The 18,642-nt window shown below is 33.3% G+C and overlaps 2 protein-coding genes across 2 annotated transcripts; one reads left to right on the forward strand and one right to left on the reverse strand.

Moving 5' to 3' along the window:
* Positions 1 to 1,448: 1,448 nt before the first annotated feature.
* LOC102608254 (zinc finger protein STOP1 homolog) lies at positions 1,449 to 2,767 on the reverse strand. Its single transcript, XM_006464132.4, has one exon. It carries the CDS (start codon positions 2,633 to 2,635, stop codon positions 1,640 to 1,642), a length of 996 nt encoding a protein of 331 aa, XP_006464195.1. The 5' UTR covers positions 2,636 to 2,767; the 3' UTR covers positions 1,449 to 1,639.
* A 4,358-nt stretch (positions 2,768 to 7,125) lies between these two features.
* LOC102607968 (potassium transporter 7) lies at positions 7,126 to 13,711 on the forward strand. The gene is made up of 10 exons (XM_006464131.4): positions 7,126 to 7,698; positions 7,861 to 8,089; positions 8,200 to 8,448; positions 8,589 to 8,639; positions 8,821 to 9,081; positions 9,827 to 9,879; positions 10,031 to 10,145; positions 10,375 to 10,629; positions 11,971 to 12,493; positions 12,855 to 13,711. Exons 1-10 carry the CDS (start codon positions 7,420 to 7,422, stop codon positions 13,375 to 13,377), a joined length of 2,538 nt encoding a protein of 845 aa, XP_006464194.1. The 5' UTR covers positions 7,126 to 7,419; the 3' UTR covers positions 13,378 to 13,711.
* Positions 13,712 to 18,642: the final 4,931 nt, after the last annotated feature.

The raw sequence follows: 18,642 nt of genomic DNA on the forward strand, positions 1-18,642 counted from the left end.
TCAATACTGGTTGGATACACTCTCGACACAGATTTGAAGGACATTGACCGCGCGATTCCGGCGAGAGTAAGCCATCTTCTTTCCCAAGTTCATCGAGCCACTTCACATTCACTAGTTCTAGCTGAACAATTTCACTATCACAACCTTCAAGATCGCCACCCGTATGGCTTCTCCTGGTTCCCATTGTGGACGGCTCCGTAATCACCACTTTTCGACAGGCGCAACAGCCCTGGTGAAGGATCAGACTGTGTTTGGTTTCCAAAACTTCGCCATTTCAATTCATTGTGGCTTTATTTGAACAATTAAGCTTGGTATGTTATATTTTGAAACTTTGAACGCATTATTATAGCTTTATTTGAATAATTAGTCTTGATGTGTTATATTTTGAAACTTTAAATGTATTATTTTAGCTTTATTTAAATAATTAATTTATTTAAATTTTATTCAATTTTAAATTTAATTGGTAGCAAAATTATTTTTATATTAGATTTTTTTTATTTCATTAGTTGGAGAGAACTAAAAATTTTTAATTCGAAAACTAATGCGCAAAATGGTGAATTTGATATGGATTGAGTCAAATCTGCATCCGATTTGCAGATGTATGGATTGGATATGAATTGAGTCAAATCCGCATCCGATCCGCAGATGTATGAATTGGATTTGGATTGAATTTTATCAATCCGTAGATTAGATTGGATTGAAAAATTATCATCCGTAAAATCATGGATCGGATATGGATTGATGTTCAATCCGTAAAATCCGATCCGCGAACACCCCTAAGCAAAAGTTACAATATTTATTAATGTTTTTAGACAAATTATATAATTTAATTGTTACCAATACATACTAGTATTTATTTTTCTTTCTAACAAAATTATTGTTATTTTATGATTGAGTTTTAAAATCCATTATGGATATGGAGCGGATACGGATCTCAATTTTTATTATAGATAGAATTTGAAACATAGTAGATTCAACCGATGTCTAACCTATTGCCATCCCTGGTCATATATTCCGCCTCCATTACTCAGCTTCCACCATTTGTCACGGTTTTCTTCCACTATTTCCTTCCATTCATACATCCTTCAACAATATTATGACCATGATACCCAAAAAGGAGAAAAAAATAACACTTCTTTCTGACCCTGAACTGAAGTAGTTCATACTTCATTGATCTTTATTTCAAAACTCTGCTGATAAATTACTGGCATCTGTTTCTCAGGTCTCAGCAGTATAGATTCTAAAAAAGTCATTTTCTAGCTTAATGGAAATATGGAATTAACAATTACTGTACTGTATATATGAACTGAACTGAATCTCCATCACCAAAAAGATGCAAGTTATGCATGTGACGGTAAAGGCATTCCGAAAAGCGCTACCCTTCAGAATTTGATTCCTAAAAATTTATGACACAAACTATTCTGTTGATGGAAATGAGACTAATGCCATGGCAATTTAACATCATGATACAACTTTATTTCTTCTAGTCATCAAAAGAAACAAAAAGAAATCAAATCCCTATACGATGCAAGTCTTTCAAAAGTAATCCAAAGAATTAACAAAATACAATAACAGTCGAATCACAAAACCCCACCTTTAATCATTTCAGTTACCAAAACGAAGTACGTTGCTCTTAGCATTAGCTGAACCCGCCGTCCCCCAACACATCTTGCAAGCAAAAATCGTCGAATGAACCAAACCCATCAAGACCAAGCAACCCTTCAAATGATGATAACCCATCATCATCGATATCATCCACCATTTCATCGTCGTCATCATCATCGCCAACAACAACAACATCCTGATCATGATGCTTCATTTTCTCATCCACCTCAACTTCAGGCATATGCCCTTCAAACAAGGCCACGTGTCCAAACAACTTATCCTTTCTCGAAAAGCTCGTCCCACACGAACACTTCCACCTGCTTTCCCCGCAGTTCTTGTAATGACTTCTCAGATCCGATACAACCGAAAAACTCTTCTTGTGGCACTTATCGCAGGAATACATTTTCGGACAATGACTCCTCTTGAAATGGTTCTTCACGCATATCACTGACTTCAATGCCCGAAACTTTTTATGCTTCTTGTTTCGGTTACAACCATCGTACGGGCACGAAAATCTCGTTTTTCGCCCCGAAACGCTTCCCTTTTCGGGTTTGGCTAAAGCCTGCGGCGTCTTGAACTCGTCGCCGTGAGCTCGCATATGCATCCTCAAATTCGCATCCCGCTTGAACCCTTTACCGCAAATATCGCAAAAGTGGATGTGTTCAGCCAGCAACTCAACCGCATCTATCTCTACGATTTCGCAATCCGATTCGATATCATGCTCTGAACCGGTTTCCGGGTTTTTGGGATCTGGGGGAAGCTGTTGAAGGGTTGGTTGTTGGGGCGAGCAGGCGAGTAAAGCGGAACCGTTGACGATAACTTGGTGGATGGCTGAGGCGATTTCCGAGGAGACCATGTTCATTTGATGTTGACTAATGAGAGCGTTTGAGTTTATCGATTCCAATAAGAACTGCTGCAGCGATTCCATTCTCGTGCGTACGGCCGAGAGATTCGTGAGCGGAATACGCGGGTCGGTGTATTGTACAGGATATTCCGGCCGAATCGGACGAGATTCGTCGGGATTTGACATTTGTATTCCGGAATTGCTAAAAACAACGGAGCGAGACAGAAACTGATTTTGATGATATTTCAGCTCTGTTGACCTGCATAATTATTTTATTGCGGCTAATTTCTTGGGACCTCCCATGACGTTTTACGTATTTACACTTAAATTTATAGCGTTGTCATATTAACAGAAATGTACCCTGCCGTTTGTACTTAGTCCTATTTGAATATTGGCCTTAGTAGAGCTGGCAAAATCCGCGTCTAGGTTCGGTTCAACTCCAGAAGATTTAGGTGCTCGAATTGCAGGTTAAACACGAATTACTTAATCTAGCTAAAATGTTTTAAAAATTCAAATACAAATCAAGGTTATGTGATTTGTGTGAAATGAGAAAAATTTGTGTGGGAGGCAATACATTAATGTTTTGTTATGTGATAGAGCAGCGGGTCTCAAAATAAAATCATAGATGAAAGTGGGTCTCAATTTTAATATTGAAAAGTCGATGAACCTTGTGATCCACTACTTTGTAGTAAACTGTCTCATGCCAAGTTGCCGGAGTAATCCCACACAGATTCTTCTGCAAGGTAAGTGCATATGGCGACTGTCCTATGTTGCCACTAAGTGGGTCCGGATGGCGGCTGTCCTGTGTTGCAACTAAGTTGGCTTTCATTTTGTATGTTTTTCTAAAATGGAAATAGCATTATAAAGTTGGTCAGTCTAACTTGGTGTCTGCTACATATTTGGTTTTGCATGAGAATTGAGAAGATTCATAAAAACTAACTCGACGATGAAATTATTTTTTTTTTTGAAATGTTTCAAAAGTTCAAAAGTTGAAGAGCTTGACACTATTTGTTGACGTTTGTGCTTACGAAACCAAAAGGAAAATTGACGAAATAACGTGACTATATAATCAAGGATTACCTCTACTAATTTTTTCTTTCTTGGGCTTAATTGTAAATAAAATGACGAAAAAATAATTATAAAAGTTAATCTTACTAATTATAAAGTTTAATCTTTTCACTCATTAAATTATGAGAGACGGAAAAAAAAAAGATGAAAATGTTAATATTTGAATTCACTAATTTTCTCTCTATATCTTTTTTTTTAATTAAGAATTTTATTATTAAAATAATTTTTGATAAAATTACTTAATTAACTATTTTTTCTTTTCTCATTCTCAATTCCTTATTTCATCAATTTCTTCATGTATTTTCTTTTAATTGCAAATAAAAAATAATTAGTTTTATTATTGGCTATCATAAACTAAAAGATTCAAAATTCATCATTCAAAAATGAAAATCACCAAATTTTTTCAGTCATAAAAGTAATGAATATTAAAAAAAATTAATCTTTACCAACAACAAAAGCTACTGAATATCAAGAAAATAAATTCTTAGATATAGAAAACATGAAATGGAGACTATGATTTATTAATAAAGGCAATATGAAAGTAGAGGAACTGCGTAATTGTGAGATAGAGAGATAGAGAGATGAGTGAAAGATAATTTTGAAATTTTAAAATTTTAATAATAAATTTATTTTTAAAATTGGTGTAGACATAAATTTGGTGGGTTCAAATTGCCTCATAAAATAAATTTTTTTAAATAAAATAAATGATTAAGGAGAGTATCCTTGTCTATATATTAAATAATAAAAGTCTTGAATCCACTAACACCTAACCCTTGAGTGCATAGGTTCTATTCTCAACCTTATTTGAGATTCTTTTTTCTCTTAATATAATTATATAAGAGTAGATTTCTCTTCCACGAATTTGTGAACAGAGAAAACGTATCCCTCTATTAAATTAATAAGATAAAAATTTAGGTTGTGTCACATAATACAATTGATAGTTTTGTAGACATCTAATTATAAATATATCAAAACCAGAGTTTGATTTTAACATATTAGATTGCCAAAAGAGAGTAAAATTGAGAATTTAGTTTACATAATGTGAAAGTAAAGGGAGACTATGCAGTCGTGAGATAGAGAGAAAAAGATTAGTGAAAGATAATTTTGAGATTTTGAATTTTTTTTATAATGAATTTATTTTTTAGAATGAATATAGGCATAAATTTGGTGGGTTCAAATAGCTTTAAAAAAAAAACATAAGATAAAGGAGAGGATCCTTGTCTATATGTCAAATAATAAAAGTCTTGAGTCCATGACACCTAACCCATGAGTGCATAAGTTCTATTCTCAACTTTGTATTGATATTTTTTTTCTCTCTCTCTCTCAATATAATTAGATAACAGTAGATTTCTTTTCCACAAATTTGTAAATAGAGTAAATGTAGCACTCTATTAAATTAATAAGAATAAAAATTGAGGTTGTGCCGCACTATATAATTGATAGCTTCATAGATGTCTAATTATAAATATATCAAAACTAAATATGATTATAATATGTTAGTATTGACACAAAAAAAGAAAAAGAAAATCTCGTTCACATATTCTAAAGTAGGCTCCTGGGATACGAGACAATATTTTTAATGGGCCTAAGAAATAAGAATATGCAATGAGTTGGTAAGAGGTAAGATTTAATCTCTTATTATATCTCACCACCTCCTAATTGCCAGTTAATTCCATTAAAAAATTTAAACTAATCTTTATCTCTTAACATACTGCACCTAATCCCGAATTTACCTTATTATAATTTTTATCTTTTTTTCTAAGCACCCACCACATAAAACTTATAAATCTATTTCTTTTTATAAAAAAATCTCATAATAAAAAAAAATCTTATAATCACTATATCTCTCTTTTTTTTAAAAAAAATTTTATCCATCACTGCCATAACCATTAAAAAAAAATTGAAACTTCTTCATAATCTTCAATTGAGTATTGTAAATTTATTTTTCCATGATTACAAAAATATAATATACAATATTTGAGAAAATAATAATAATTTAAAAAGTTGAAAGAAATTAAGATTTAAAAAATTAAATTAATTAGGTGTTATAAAAATTATTTAATTTTTTAAGTCATTTCATATAATGATAAAATAAATGTTAATATAAAATGATTAGTGGAGAGTGATGAGATATAATGCGGGGCTAACTATCATAAGTATCTGGACTCCTGCACCATGTCCCAAGATGTTCGTTTCCTAAAACAAGCCCAAGCCCGAGGAACTTGTCATCAAATTCAACTGCTATATTATTTTATTTTATTTTTTCCTTCTCACAATTCCTGACAGAAAAAAGTAAAACAATTAATACTTTTTCCTACAAATAATTAAGCACTTCTTGGCCTTTGATAGCCACAACTAAAAGCACTTCGGACACCGTTGTAATGTCTCTTAACTTTTGCTAAAACTCTTATGTTGTGTTTATTTGTTGGAGTGGGAGTGAGGAATGTGAATTCTTCCTATTCCAACGTTTACTTACTTAAAATGAGGAGGGATTGGGAGTCCCACTCCGTGGACCCCACCTATTTTTGGAGTGGGAAGTGGGAGTGGGAATCCACTCCCACCTCTCCCATTTCTACCCTTTTTTTTATTTTATATTTTATAATTAATAAAATAAAATAATAATATTATATTTATTTAAATAATAATATTATATTTAACTAAATAATAATTTACATTGATTCTAAGTTAAAATTATTTTAAAATAATATTATTATATTAATAGAGAATTAATAAATATAATATTATTATATTTATTTTAAAAATAATAGTACTATATTTATTTAATAATAATAATAAATACTTTATTCTAAGAAAATATTAATTTTGTACTAAATAATATTATATTATTATTTTATATAATAATAAATTTAATATAATTATATTAAATAAAATAAAATAACATTTCATTTTATATTAAAATTACAATTAATAATTTATTGTTCATAATTAAGAATATTAATAATTATAATAAATTTACAAATATAATAAAATAAATATTATTCATTAAATATATTTTTTATTAGTTTTGTAATTAAAAATTATAATTCTTTAAATAAAGATAAAATTGTAATTTGAAACTATTTACTCCCAATCCAAAACAAAGTAAACATATAAATTAGATTCTGATCTCCATTCCATACTTCCATTCCAGTGTAAGTAAACAACCCACTCCCACTCCCACTCCACACTCCAAATCCTAGGATTTCCACTCCCCAAAATTCCCAATCCAATCCAAAAAATAAACGATACCTTAGACAATTGCGCATCATGGAGGTGATATACAAAATCCTAATTAAGAAGTTTACAGTTATCAAAGTTTATTTTTCATTTATTCCATTAAAAGAAAGTATTATTTCTGCAACAAAATTTGATTGACAGATTTAGATTGAACAAATTAACTGAGACTGTGACAGAAATTAATGGATGTACGTAAGGGAATTGTATTTGATTTAACTGATCATGGCCAAATATTCAGTTTTTCGACAGTTGGACTAGTTTGACCGCGGTATGCCGGTATTAGGAACTTTCAAGGAGGGCAAAATTGGAATTACGGTGTTGCCTCTCAAGGGAAGCAAAGTAATGTCGCAGTTAACCAACAACAACAGTTAATTTTCGAAGATACGCACAAAACAAACACAAGCAACAACACGCAACGTTTCCCTTTCTATTCTCCCTGTGCCGAGTGCGTGATGGGTTTTATCCTTCTTCTTCTACACTGAAATTGGGGGAAAAAAAAGGAGACAGAAAGAAAAACCCTAAAATCTTCAATCTGGTTGTAAAGTAAAAAAAATATGCGTTAATTAAGAGTGATTTTGTTTATTATAAGAATAATATCTTCTTTTCGAGAGAAATTGGGAATTGGAATCGATAAAGAGACATAGAGCGAGACGGTGTAAATTGTAATGGCGGAAGAGACAAGTGGTGGATTGGAAGCCACTAATGGAGTGGGATTGTCATCAATGGACTCAACGGAGTCAAGGTGGGTGTTCCAAAACGACGACGAATCGGAGATCGATGAGGATGAGGATGAAGTAGAGGATGGTGATTCCGGACATCGCACTGGAGGCGATTCCGAAGACGAAGACAATGGCGAACAACGCCTGATTCGCACTGGGCCCCGCATCGACTCCTTTGATGTCGAAGCTCTTGAAGTCCCCGGCGCTCTACGAAATGACTATGAGGTGCTGCTGCAATCTGCATTGTTTTCTTTCTCTTTCGCCAATACTACCACTGCTACTTTGATGATTATTTTCAATTATGTGACCCCTTGATCTATCATCACATCTCTGTGTTCCTGTAATTTTTATTATGTTGTGTTTTGATTTTTGTAAGTGTAACTACAGGAATTTAGTGTGGGAAGGAAAATAATACTCGCTTTTCAGACCCTAGGAGTTGTCTTTGGTGATGTTGGAACGAGTCCTTTGTATACCTTTGATGTGATGTTCAGCAAGGCACCTATTAATGATAATGAAGACATTCTTGGGGCATTGTCTCTCGTCCTTTATACCTTAATCTTGATTCCGCTCGTGAAGTATGTCTTTGTTGTTCTTTGGGCCAATGACGATGGTGAAGGTATGCTGGATGTAGTAACTTATTAACTTCCTTTTTCAATTTTATTTTCATCATCTCTTCAACTGTGATCTATTGAATGTGTGTGTGAACCCTACTTTAACTCTTTGCAGGTGGTACTTTTGCATTGTACTCGCTGATTTGTCGTCATGCTAAAGTCAGTCTTCTCCCAAATCAGCTTCCTTCTGATGCCCGTATATCAAGCTTCAGACTTAAGGTGCCATCCCCTGAACTCGAGAGATCACTAAAAATCAAGGAAAGACTCGAGACTTCACTGACTCTTAAACGGCTGCTTCTGATGTTAGTGCTAGCTGGTACTTCTATGGTGATAGCTGATGGGGTTGTTACGCCGGCAATGTCAGGTTTTTATTTTATTTTATTTTTTCTCTCCTTATGCTTTTTGCTTTTAGCAGCGCCACAAGCTATATAAAAGGAAATATGTAGTCTTGACGGATTTCTGCATTTGTGCGTTGGTCTTTATATGTTTATTTTCTACATGCAGTAATGTCAGCTGTTGGTGGTCTAAAGGTTGGAGTGGGTGCAATTAACCAAGGTAATCTGATATCCTCAACCGAATCTCTGGTGTCAAATTCTGTCTTGTTCAATTATTTATTTGCCCCTCTTTTCCTGATTGAGCTGCTTTTGATCTTTCATCTGCAGAATGTAGTTAAGGCAAACTAGCTACGTTATTGAGTTGATTATTTTTGCTTCCTCTTTTTCTATTTTTGATGCAGATCAAGTGGTGATGATTTCAGTTGCCTTTCTCGTAATTTTGTTTAGTGTACAAAAGTTTGGGACAAGCAAAGTGGGAATGGCTGTAGGCCCTGCTTTATTTGTATGGTTTTGCTCTCTTGCTGGCATTGGAATTTACAACCTTGTCAAATATGACAGCAGTGTCTGGAGGGCATTTAATCCCGTTCACATATACTACTTCTTCAAGAGGAACTCAACTAAGGCCTGGTATGCCCTTGGGGGCTGTATTCTTTGTGCAACAGGTAAAATAGCAATCCAGATGAAATTCGTGCTATATTTTGTCGTATGCATATGATTTTTAAATTGATTTGTTGCATTGAGGGACATTTCATCACCTATGCGGCATTTCTTAATTTTTGATTACTCTGGCCACTGGAGCCCTCTGAATTTTAACTTAAGGGCCTGCTTCTGATGATAATCTTAAAAGGAACTTAATTTGAAGAGAATATTTATATGAGTATTTTTTTTTTTTTTTGCATCAACTGCTCCAATTTTTGTCTCTAAGCAGAAACTATCAGAGTTAGTTTTCATAAAGACATAAATTCATGTTGGAAACCTGGATCACCAAGATTGAAATGTAATGGAGCCCGGTTTTAAGTTAGAACATGGTGTCAATATCAACAAGGACAATTTGGAAAAATCTTATGACTGGTTTGGCTAGATTTCAGTCTTGCCACTCTCCAAGTCTATACTGGTAATACATTGTTGTGCCAAACATGAGCTGCAATATTTGTGCATCCACTTATGACAAATATGTCGGACCAATATGTTGCCAAATATTCTCCATGTGAGCTGATGTTTTTCTAGTTGCATATTAACACGGTATGGACTGATGCACTAATGTGTCTGATGAACAATCAATGCTAATATGAAGAGTGTTTGCATGTTTTCCAATACGATATTGAAATATGAAATTGATGGTTGAAAACATGAATCCTAAACCATCTCTTTCACCCTTACAATTTCTGCTTATTGATTTCATTTCAGGTTCTGAGGCAATGTTTGCAGATCTTTGTTATTTTTCAGTGCGGTCGGTTCAGGTAATTATGCCAAAAAAAAAAAAAAGATGGATTAAGCATTGTTACACTTTTTTGCTGATTTGTTATATCTCAGCACTTTTGCTGCTGCTCTTTTCTTTAGTGGCGTTCTGATAGCTGTATCTCTGATTCATCTGATAGTGGTTGTTTGCAGCTTACATTCGTGTTTCTCGTTTTACCTTGTCTTCTGTTGGGTTATCTTGGTCAAGCAGCTTACCTTATGGATAACCATGCTGGAGCTGAGCAATCTTTCTTTTCATCAATTCCTAGTAAGCTTAACATGTTATCTCCGCCAATCAAGGAGATCCATTCATTGCTTTCAAAATGGGACAAATTTTTGCAGTTATAGGATTTTTGTTTTCCTGATGTATTTCATGGGATCTTAGATATTATCTGTGATGCCGGGATTTCTTAGTCTTCCTCGTCATTTTGGGACTATTTTCTTATTATCTTCTTGAAGCAGGAGGTCTGTGTTAAGCAATTCTTCTATGGCTGCAGGTGGTGCTTTCTGGCCTGTCCTTCTCATTGCCAACATAGCTGCACTGATTGCCAGTCGGGCAATGACAACAGCAACATTTTCTTGTATAAAACAATCAACTGCTCTTGGTTGTTTCCCTCGTCTTAAAATCATTCATACCTCACGAAAATTTATGGGTCAGATTTATATCCCAGTCATCAATTGGTTTTTGTTGGTTGTTTGCCTGGTGTTCGTCTGCTCTATCTCAAGCAACACTGAGATGGGAAATGCTTATGGTACTGCTTCCTCCTTTTTTTTTTGGGTTCACAATTTTTGTATGCATCTCGTGTTATACATTGTTGGTGCTTTGATTTTGTTTACTTGCAAATCCTATCTTCTGCAAATTGCCAATTGTTTGTGTTAATGTGGGATCTTGAGGGATGCTTCAACTTGCTGATATTCCAGACAATATTTTCTGTTTATTGTAAATTCATGAACCATACTATTTCCTTGTCCAGACTTCTACCTGTTGATGCTAGATTTAGCAGTCTGCTTTGGTTTGATTGTTACCTTGTTTATGTAAGGGGCTTGTTTTGTGTATCCAACAGTACATACATGTATGTCTCTTTTTTGCATATTTGTTTATCGGAGGGGAAAAATGTGTTTGACACTTTTTTCTGATAGTTTACAGCTATAGATTCACTGACCATGCTTTTATCTTGGTTACAGTGCACAAATTTGTCTGTTCATAGAAGTACTTGATGTTAGTTTAGCTTATTGCTAAAGACTTGGTCAAATATTGCATATCTCATTTGGAAGAAAATAGTTATGAACTCTTAATACTATCAAATGATTCATTTTCTTTTTTAATGCAACAAATTAGTATATGGGAGTGGAGATAAGGTTAGTAAAATGGGAGGATAGATGGTTCAAGTTAACTGTATCAAGTGAATGAGACAACAATTTATTTTTATTTATTTTTTTTTTAAAGAAGCTAACAGTGATGAACATATTATCTTTTCCCTATATCATTATAACTATTCAATGTTTGACAAAAGTGCTGTAGTTATCAAAGTTTAACTGATTGAATAAAAGAAACATAATCTTGGTAAGCTGGCTTTAGGCAAACTCCAGCTCGTTGACTGCCAAGAGATGGTTTGGCAAGCTATTGGATGCATCGGTAAATTGTCATGACTTTGAAGCTAGTTGGGTGGTACCTTTTCTTTTATTTGTTTCTAAGTACTTGTTTATGTGAATGGGGGAGAGAGCCTAGCTTTTCTTACATTTTGAACTTTAAGCAAATGATAGATGTTTATTTTTCGTTGATTGTAGTTCCTTTAGCTGCCATGATGAGTAGATGCTGTCTGTTTTTTGATATGTACTAAACAGATTGTTCTATTGTCTATGCCTTATGGTAAGTTTGTCCAAATAATTTCTTTATTTTGTGGTCTTACACAGAAATTATGGACAAGTTGTGCCATCTTTATAAGATGGCAACTAGACCTTGTCACTAAACTGAATGCATGAGTGGATCTTGATATTGATTCTTCTTTTTTATTCTCCTTTTTTGTTTCTTCTCTTTTTTTTTCTGTAACATATACAAGAATATAAATTAATGATATGAATTCTTTTAACAGGTATTGCTGAGCTGGGAGTCATGATGATGACAACAGTTTTGGTGACAATTGTTATGCTTCTTATATGGCAGATAAATATTGTTATTGTGCTGAGTTTTGTGGTTGTTTTCTTGGGGATTGAACTGACATTTTTCTCTTCAGTTTTGTGGAGTGTTGGAGATGGTAGTTGGATAATTCTGGTTTTTGCCATAATTATGTTTTTTATAATGTTTGTCTGGAACTATGGAAGCAAGCTTAAGTATGAAACTGAAGTTAAGCAAAAACTGTCTATGGATTTGATGCGGGAATTAGGCTGCAACCTAGGGACAATTAGAGCTCCAGGAATTGGTTTGCTTTACAACGAGCTGGTTAAGGGAATACCCGCAATCTTTGGCCATTTTCTCACCACTCTTCCAGCAATCCACTCGATGATTATATTTGTGTGTATAAAGTATGTTCCAGTTCCTGTAGTGCCTCAGAGTGAAAGGTTCCTCTTCCGTCGAGTCTGCCCCAAAAGCTACCACATATTTCGTTGCATTGCCAGGTAAATGCTCAATTCCTGCAAATTTAGAGCTGTTGTTTTCTGTATGAGTGTGTCTTTCACATGCTTGTACAGCTGGCCATTTATTCCATAACCTTATCTCCAACTGGAGTAGCAAATGATTTAATGATATGGAGAAAGGAATTTGCTGTTAAATATTAAGTGGCTAACTGTGCCTCTCCTTTGTTTACTTGCTCCCATATATCTTTGTATTTTTTTAAAAAAAAATTATTATTCAGTCCAAGTGAGTACCTGTGTTATATACATTACATTCATGGGATGATAGTATTTTTCCCTTCTTCAAATAGTACTTTTCCCTTCTTCAATCTTTGGCCTAAATATTGAATTTTACTACTTGTAACAGGTATGGCTACAAAGATGTTCGCAAAGAAAATCACCAGACATTTGAGCAGCTGCTGATTGAGAGCCTTGAGAAATTCATTCGTCGGGAAGCACAGGAACGGTCATTGGAGAGTGATGGAGACGATGATATAGACTCTGAGGATGATTTATCTTGCTCGAGAGTTCTCATAGCACCTAATGGAAGTGTCTACTCACTTGGTGCTCCTCTCCTGGCTGAATATAAGGAAAAAAATGAGCCCATTTCGCAACCAAGCACCTCCGAAGAGGTGAAGCCTGAATTGCCTGCAGACTCTGAACAGAGTCTGGAAAGGGAGCTGTCTTTTATTCGCAAGGCTAAAGAGTCTGGGGTTGTTTATCTTCTCGGTCATGGAGACATTAGAGCAAGAAAGGATTCATGGTTTATTAAGAAGCTAGTTATAAATTACTTCTATGCTTTCTTAAGAAAGAATTGCAGAAGAGGGATTGCAAATCTTAGCGTACCCCACTCGAATCTCATGCAGGTTGGAATGACATACATGGTTTGATGGTTGATTCTGATTTTAGAAAATTGGCAAATCTGAATCACTATATGGGCATTTAAGGTTTGGAGGGTCTTTACCATGGCATGCTCCTGCAAGGCACACCCATGACCTTACAAAGCTTGTTTACCTCTTTTTACATATAATGCCCGCCCATTTAGACCTGCCCATCGTCGAAAGTTTTCCTCATTGATCAGGAAGTTTTGCAGTTTTATCTCATATTGTCTTTCATGTGTTCATTTTAACTGTTCCGACAGGTGCATATGAAATTGCCTCATGTAATTACCCATTGGAATCGATGTGAATGTGATTTTCCACAAAATGTAGGTCCACTTGGGAAGATCTGTTCTTAATAGACTTTCTTATAGCCTAGCTATTCCGAGTCCGAGCACACAGAGTTAGTAAAATAATAGCATGGGGCTTGGGACCAAGACGTAATATATATTTTTTTTGAGTTCGAGCGATGTGCAGTTTGGCTGGCTTCCTCTTTCAAATTTCTTGAAAAATGAACTCACATTTGCAAACTTGATACGTCTTTCAAACGGACAGCTTGAGGAAGTGAGATAAGGCGTCAAAATGCGTATTGTTATTTGCTAGTGATCAACAATCAAACTCTAAAATTGGCTAGCGATATTTTTGTTATAACTAAAGAATTTTTTTTAGCATAAAACCAAATACTTCTAGTAGCTTGTTATTTGTTACTAGCGTATTATTCATTAGCTTTTTGTTATTGATTATTTCACAAACTAAGTATCTTACAGGTGCAACAACGGATGGAGGGATATCAATTTTTTAATATGGGACTTTTCTCTTCACAAAATATGAAGCCACCATTTAGACCAATTCTTCTTGGATTTATCATTTTGTTACTACAGAATTCTTTTGTGAAAGATATGCTCCCTCTGATGAAATGTCCTCGCAAAAATCATATATCAAATTTAATTTATTATGCATATCAATACAATGAACTAACTTCTCAAATATTGATTAGGGCAAAGCATTAGTAAAAATATTAGTAAAATTATCAGTGGAGCGTATTCGCTTGACATTAATTTTCTTATCCTGTTAGAGTTCATGAGTGCAAAAGAATTTTGGTGAAATGTATTTAGTTTTATCTCCCTTGATGTATTCTCCTTTAATTTGAGTAATAAAAGTAGTATTGTCTTCATAAATAATTGTTAGAACATTTGTTGTGGAAGTCAAATTGCACATGCTTTTAATATGATAGATAAAAGACCGCGACAAAATACACTTTATGCTTGCTTCATATAACTCAAGGATCTCGAAGTGATTAGAGGAGGTGGCAATGAAAGTAAGCTTAGTGGATTATCATGAAATTGTCGTGCCAATGTAAGTGAAAACATATCTTGTCTGTGAATGGGCTTTACAGAGATAAGAGAAGTAGCATGCATCTGTATAACTAATAAAACTAGGATTCTCTGTTGGCTCATTTAAATAAAATAACCCTAAGTCTCTTATTCTGTGAACGTATTGGTAGATATATTTGATGTCATTCTAATGTCGTCGTGTTGGTGCTGAGCTAAATCTCGCTAAAAAATCTAAAGAAAATGCAATGTCCGGTCTTGGATATTGAGCTAGGTACAATAAAGCACTAATTACAATTAGATATGGTACCATTGGATCAAGTATCTCTTCATCATCCTCTTTAGGGCAGAATGGATCCATTTAGGATCGAGAGACTTAACAACTATATGATTGCTTAGTGAATGAGTATTATCTATATTGAAAAGTTTTAAGGTTTTTTCAATATTAGCATATTGATGGATAAGTACTTTGTTTATTTTTTTGCTTAAAATACAGGTTGAGACAATATTTTATTTTCTCTAAATCTTTCATTTCAAATTGTCTCTTTAAATATTCAACTGTTTTTAGAAGTTCTTCGAGAGTTCTAATTAGATTCATGCTATTAATATAAATTGCTATAACTGCAAATTCATATTCAGATTTTCCAATGAATGCACATGGGCAATACGATCCTTTTTATATCCTTCTTTAGTCAAATATTCACTTAAACGATTGTATCACATGCATCCTAATTGTTTCAGTCTATATAAGGACCATTGTAGGTTGATTGAACACAAATTACGATCCTTTTATTTATACATTTCAACATTTAAAATCCTTATAGAATTTTTATGTAAATATTAGTGTTAAGTGATCCATATAGATATGCAATCATTACATCCATAGGATACATGTTCAATCTTTCTGAGATTGCTAAACTAATTAAAAATCGACACGTAATAGTATCCATCACTGGATAATACATTTTCTTATAATCAATATTAGGTCTTTGCGAGAAACCTTGTGCAACTAGTCACGCTTTGTATCTAGTGATTTCATTGTACTCATTATATTTCCTTACAAAAATTCGTTTATATCCAACGGGCTTGACATCTTTAGGTGTCTGGACAACAAGCCTAAAAACTTCTTGTTTAGCGAGAGAAGTCAATTATGCTTGAATTGCTTCTGTCCTTTAAGGCCAATCATGCCTTTGTCTAGATTCACCGATATTTTGGGGCTCAAAATCATTTGTAATGTCAATAGCTATTGTAAATGAAAATAAATTTTCGATGTTTATTTCATTACAATCTCATATTTCCTTTGTATAAATACCTTTTTGGGAGTTACTGTCTCTTCAATAACTTGTGCCTTTTCTGGGACTATGAATTCATTTAGAACTGGTGATTCAGACAATGTAGGTATATTTATAACTCGAGCACAACTTTTAATAGAATCTTGATTTTTTATTCTTCTCTTCTAGGAAACATTATCTTTAAAACCAAGTGGTTTACCATATTTATGTAATAAATAACTCATTGGCTACTTTTACACTTGATCGTTCAGCAAGGACAATCACTCAGGCTGCTGTATTAACAGTAGGAATATATGACTTGGTTACTTTTGTTGTATTCGTAAATCCATCTAGTAATTGATTTGCAAATTGCTGTAGATGTATTATTCTTCGTACTTCATCTTCATATTGACTAATACGAAGATCTAAATGAGACAAAGTAAAAATGTTTTAGGAAAATTTATGGCTTACTTTAAGAGGCTTTGCATTCACCATTGATTGAAAAGTTGTCTCATCAAAGTGGCAATCTAGAAAATGTGCAATGAAAAGATACTCATTAGGGATTCAAGATATCTAATAATTGAAGATGAGTTGAAGAAAGCATAAATTCCTAAATGTCTTTAAGGTCCCATCTTTGTGCGTTAAAAGGGTGATATAGGAACATGCACATCACAACCAAAAGTGCGTAGACGAGGAATGTTAGGTTGTTGACCAAATACAAGCAATAATGGAGAATATTAATAATAAGCAGTGGGTCTAACACGAACTAATGCCACAACATGTAAAATAGCATGACCCCCTGTAGATATTGGTGATTTTGTACGCTAAAGTAAAGTTATTGCAATTAATTGCAACTGTTTTATCAATGATTATATCAATCTATTTTGTGTATGTATATATGGAATTGAATATTCAACATCAATATCAACTGATACACAATAGTCATCATATGTCTTAAATATAAACTCGCAATCATTCTCTAGACGTATGATTTTGATTGGATACTCTAAAATTTTTGCCTTTAATCTTATAATTTAGGCAAGTAATCTTACAAATGCAATGTTCAGTATGCACAATAAATAGACATGTGACCACTGTGTAGATATATCAGTCAAAACCATAAAATAATGAAATAGTCCACTAGGTGGCTGGATTAGTCTACATATATCTTTTTGAACTCTGTGTAAAAACAACGGAGATTAATGACCAATTTTAGAAAGGGATAGTCTAATCACAAATTTTCCTTGTGAGCAAATGGTACAAACAATCCCATTGGACAATAAAATCTTCTGGTGTTTAATAGATATCTATAAAAATTTTCAATAATTTTACGCATCATTGTAGATCTCGGATGTTCAAGGCGATCATGTCACAATATAAATATTTTTAGACTTGTGAACTTCTAGTTCATCATAATATAGCTTTGAATTGCATTTATGATTGCGTAATATAATCTTGATGAGAATGCTTTGAGCTTTTCTTATATGTATTTCTTCCTTGAGACAATTTTTAGTAATGCACAGATGTTCCACATTATTTTCATTTAATGTCATAATATGATATCCATTTTGGCAAATATCTTTAAAGCATTTTGGATTATTAGTTTTGTTCCACTTGTTAATAAGAGGGTAGCTCTTCTAGAGCCTTCTAATAGGTCTACAAGACTAGATATAGCATTTAATTTTTTGTCGAGTAATTTTATTTCCAAGAAGTATTTTTTCTCTTAAAGAATGGTTTGTATGATTTCACTCTTAGCCAAGCATACATCCTTAACTTTTGATTCCAAAATAGATAATTTCTTTCTAAAATCCGTAATCCTATATTAAACAAAAGTTTATGTTAGACATCAAGATTAGATATAAAAAAAAGAATACAAAAGTTGAACATATTAGTAACTTAATAATTATAACATAATAATAAAAACTTAATTAATGTAGACATTTTTATCATTAATTAAATGGTCGATTTTACCACTTGTATCTTCAAACAAGTCAGAGATATCAAGGTAAGTTAGGTCAACAAGATCTGAGTTAATGACTAAATTAGTTTCAATTTTTCTTTTTCGTTTCTTGAATGCTTAATAGAGGTCTACTAATGTTTGTTTGTATTGTAGATATGCAACTGATGTCTTTTTCCTCTATATCAATAACAAATTTGTTCATCATCATATCTAACATTTTCCCCTCCTGCATCATTTTCTTTACTATGCCTCTCACAGATGTTTCATTTTTTGTGGCGACTATTTCTGTTGTTCAGCTGTCCTGAATGCTTATGAAGACCACAAAGTTAATTACCATGACCTTTTTTGCCTCCTTGATTACATCCACTATTTATATGTGTATTTGCATTCGCTTTTATATGTGTATTTGCATTTGCTTCGAAGAATGGTTGAGAGCCAATTAGACTTATTTCATGATTTTTTTTAGAAGCCTATTGTTTTGTTCAACAATTAAAAGAAATGTTATCAACTCAAAGTATTTACTATATTGACGCTCTTGGTGTTGTTGTAGGATAACATTTGATGTATGAATAGTAAAAATTGTCTTTTAAAACATATCTTGATCATTAATTTTTTCACTACACAATATTAGTTCTGAAGTGATGTGGAACAAAGCAGAATTGTAGTTATAGACTATTGCATAGTATTGTAACCTCAGGTTTAGCCACTTGTGTCT

Source organism: Citrus sinensis, chromosome 7 (genome assembly GCF_022201045.2).
Source record: "Citrus sinensis cultivar Valencia sweet orange chromosome 7, DVS_A1.0, whole genome shotgun sequence".
NCBI classification, from domain to species: Eukaryota; Viridiplantae; Streptophyta; class Magnoliopsida; order Sapindales; family Rutaceae; genus Citrus; species Citrus sinensis.